General features: G+C 45.1%; 1 protein-coding gene across 1 annotated transcript in view; it reads right to left on the bottom strand.

The window, feature by feature from the left end:
• LOC102301355 (flavin-containing monooxygenase 5) overlaps positions 1-657 on the bottom strand; it is a gene marked incomplete in the record, with an annotated part of 4,728 nt that extends 4,071 nt beyond the window's left edge. The window contains 2 exon segments of the mRNA XM_042217706.1: positions 104-244; positions 353-657. Of these exon segments, the coding sequence (XP_042073640.1) occupies positions 104-244; positions 353-358 (147 nt within the window).
• Between the last annotated feature and the right edge of the window lie 392 nt (positions 658-1,049).

Raw genomic sequence — 1,049 nt, 5'->3', positions numbered from 1 at the left:
GTGGGCACCATGTGCCCCCGAAATGAAGAAAATCCACTTCATATGTATGAAAAATGATAAAACATGACCAAAAAGTAAAGTGATTCACATAGCGTCAGCCAACCTTAAACCTCCACAGACCACCAATGTCATCGCTGCTTTCGAAGCACACAGGCTCCAGCCCCTCATCCAAACAGCACTTTATGCAAGCCAGACCCGAAGACCCTCCTCCGATCACTGCCACACGACGGGTCATACTGCAGCTCTGCGAAGGAGACAGTGCAAAATATGTTTACTGTTAACAAGAAGCTGCAGCCAATGAGCTACGCAGAGCAGGAAGTTGTGCAGAAAACAAGAGTAATAACAACGTTACATTCATTTCCCCCGTTAAATCGCAGGCTCTCCAGTTATGTTTACATTACTGCCGAAAAACACTTCCTCTAATACTGAATATGTGCCACATTTAAAACTTGGCAAAAATCAAAGTGACTTAATATGTTTATTAGCTGTTCGAAACGCCACACAACGCAGACAACTCAATAAAGAGTGCAATCGTTGCCAAACTTTTCCAGACTTCACGGACAGTACAAACAGTCTCCGACAGCCGCAATCGTCGGCTTTAAATCTGTTCCAGGAAGCACTCATCAGCTGCGATCGCATATGCTCGTTTCCTACCTTTGATGCCTCGAAGAAAGAAACAATGTTTATCGTGCTGCAAGCAACTCAACTGTGGGCGGAGCGAGAGCTGCTCCCCTGAATTTATAAAGTAGCATGCTGACCCTTGATTCACTGTGGCGTCAGAATAAGACCGAGGGAAAAGCAAACAGACAACGCCTCTGCATGGCAGGACTGATGTGCACAACACACCTATAAAAATAGAAAAACAATAGTTCACAAAGCGCAAGAGCACAACAGGAGATATAGAAATGGCCAAACCACTCATCCAGCTTGACTGTGCCAGCTTTGTGGGCCAGGTTACAAAACTCAAGGGGTGCATGATACACCTAAAAAAGCAAAATATTGCAAGTAACATATCACGCTGCTTCTGGTGTGTGCCACTGTTCAGAAGG

Source organism: Haplochromis burtoni, unplaced genomic scaffold, assembly GCF_018398535.1.
Source record: "Haplochromis burtoni strain Fernald_Lab_line unplaced genomic scaffold, NCSU_Asbu1 Contig_2657, whole genome shotgun sequence".
NCBI classification, from domain to species: Eukaryota; Metazoa; Chordata; class Actinopteri; order Cichliformes; family Cichlidae; genus Haplochromis; species Haplochromis burtoni.
The sequence above is the reverse complement of the archived record's forward strand: the minus strand, read 5'-3'. Positions and strand labels throughout refer to the sequence as shown.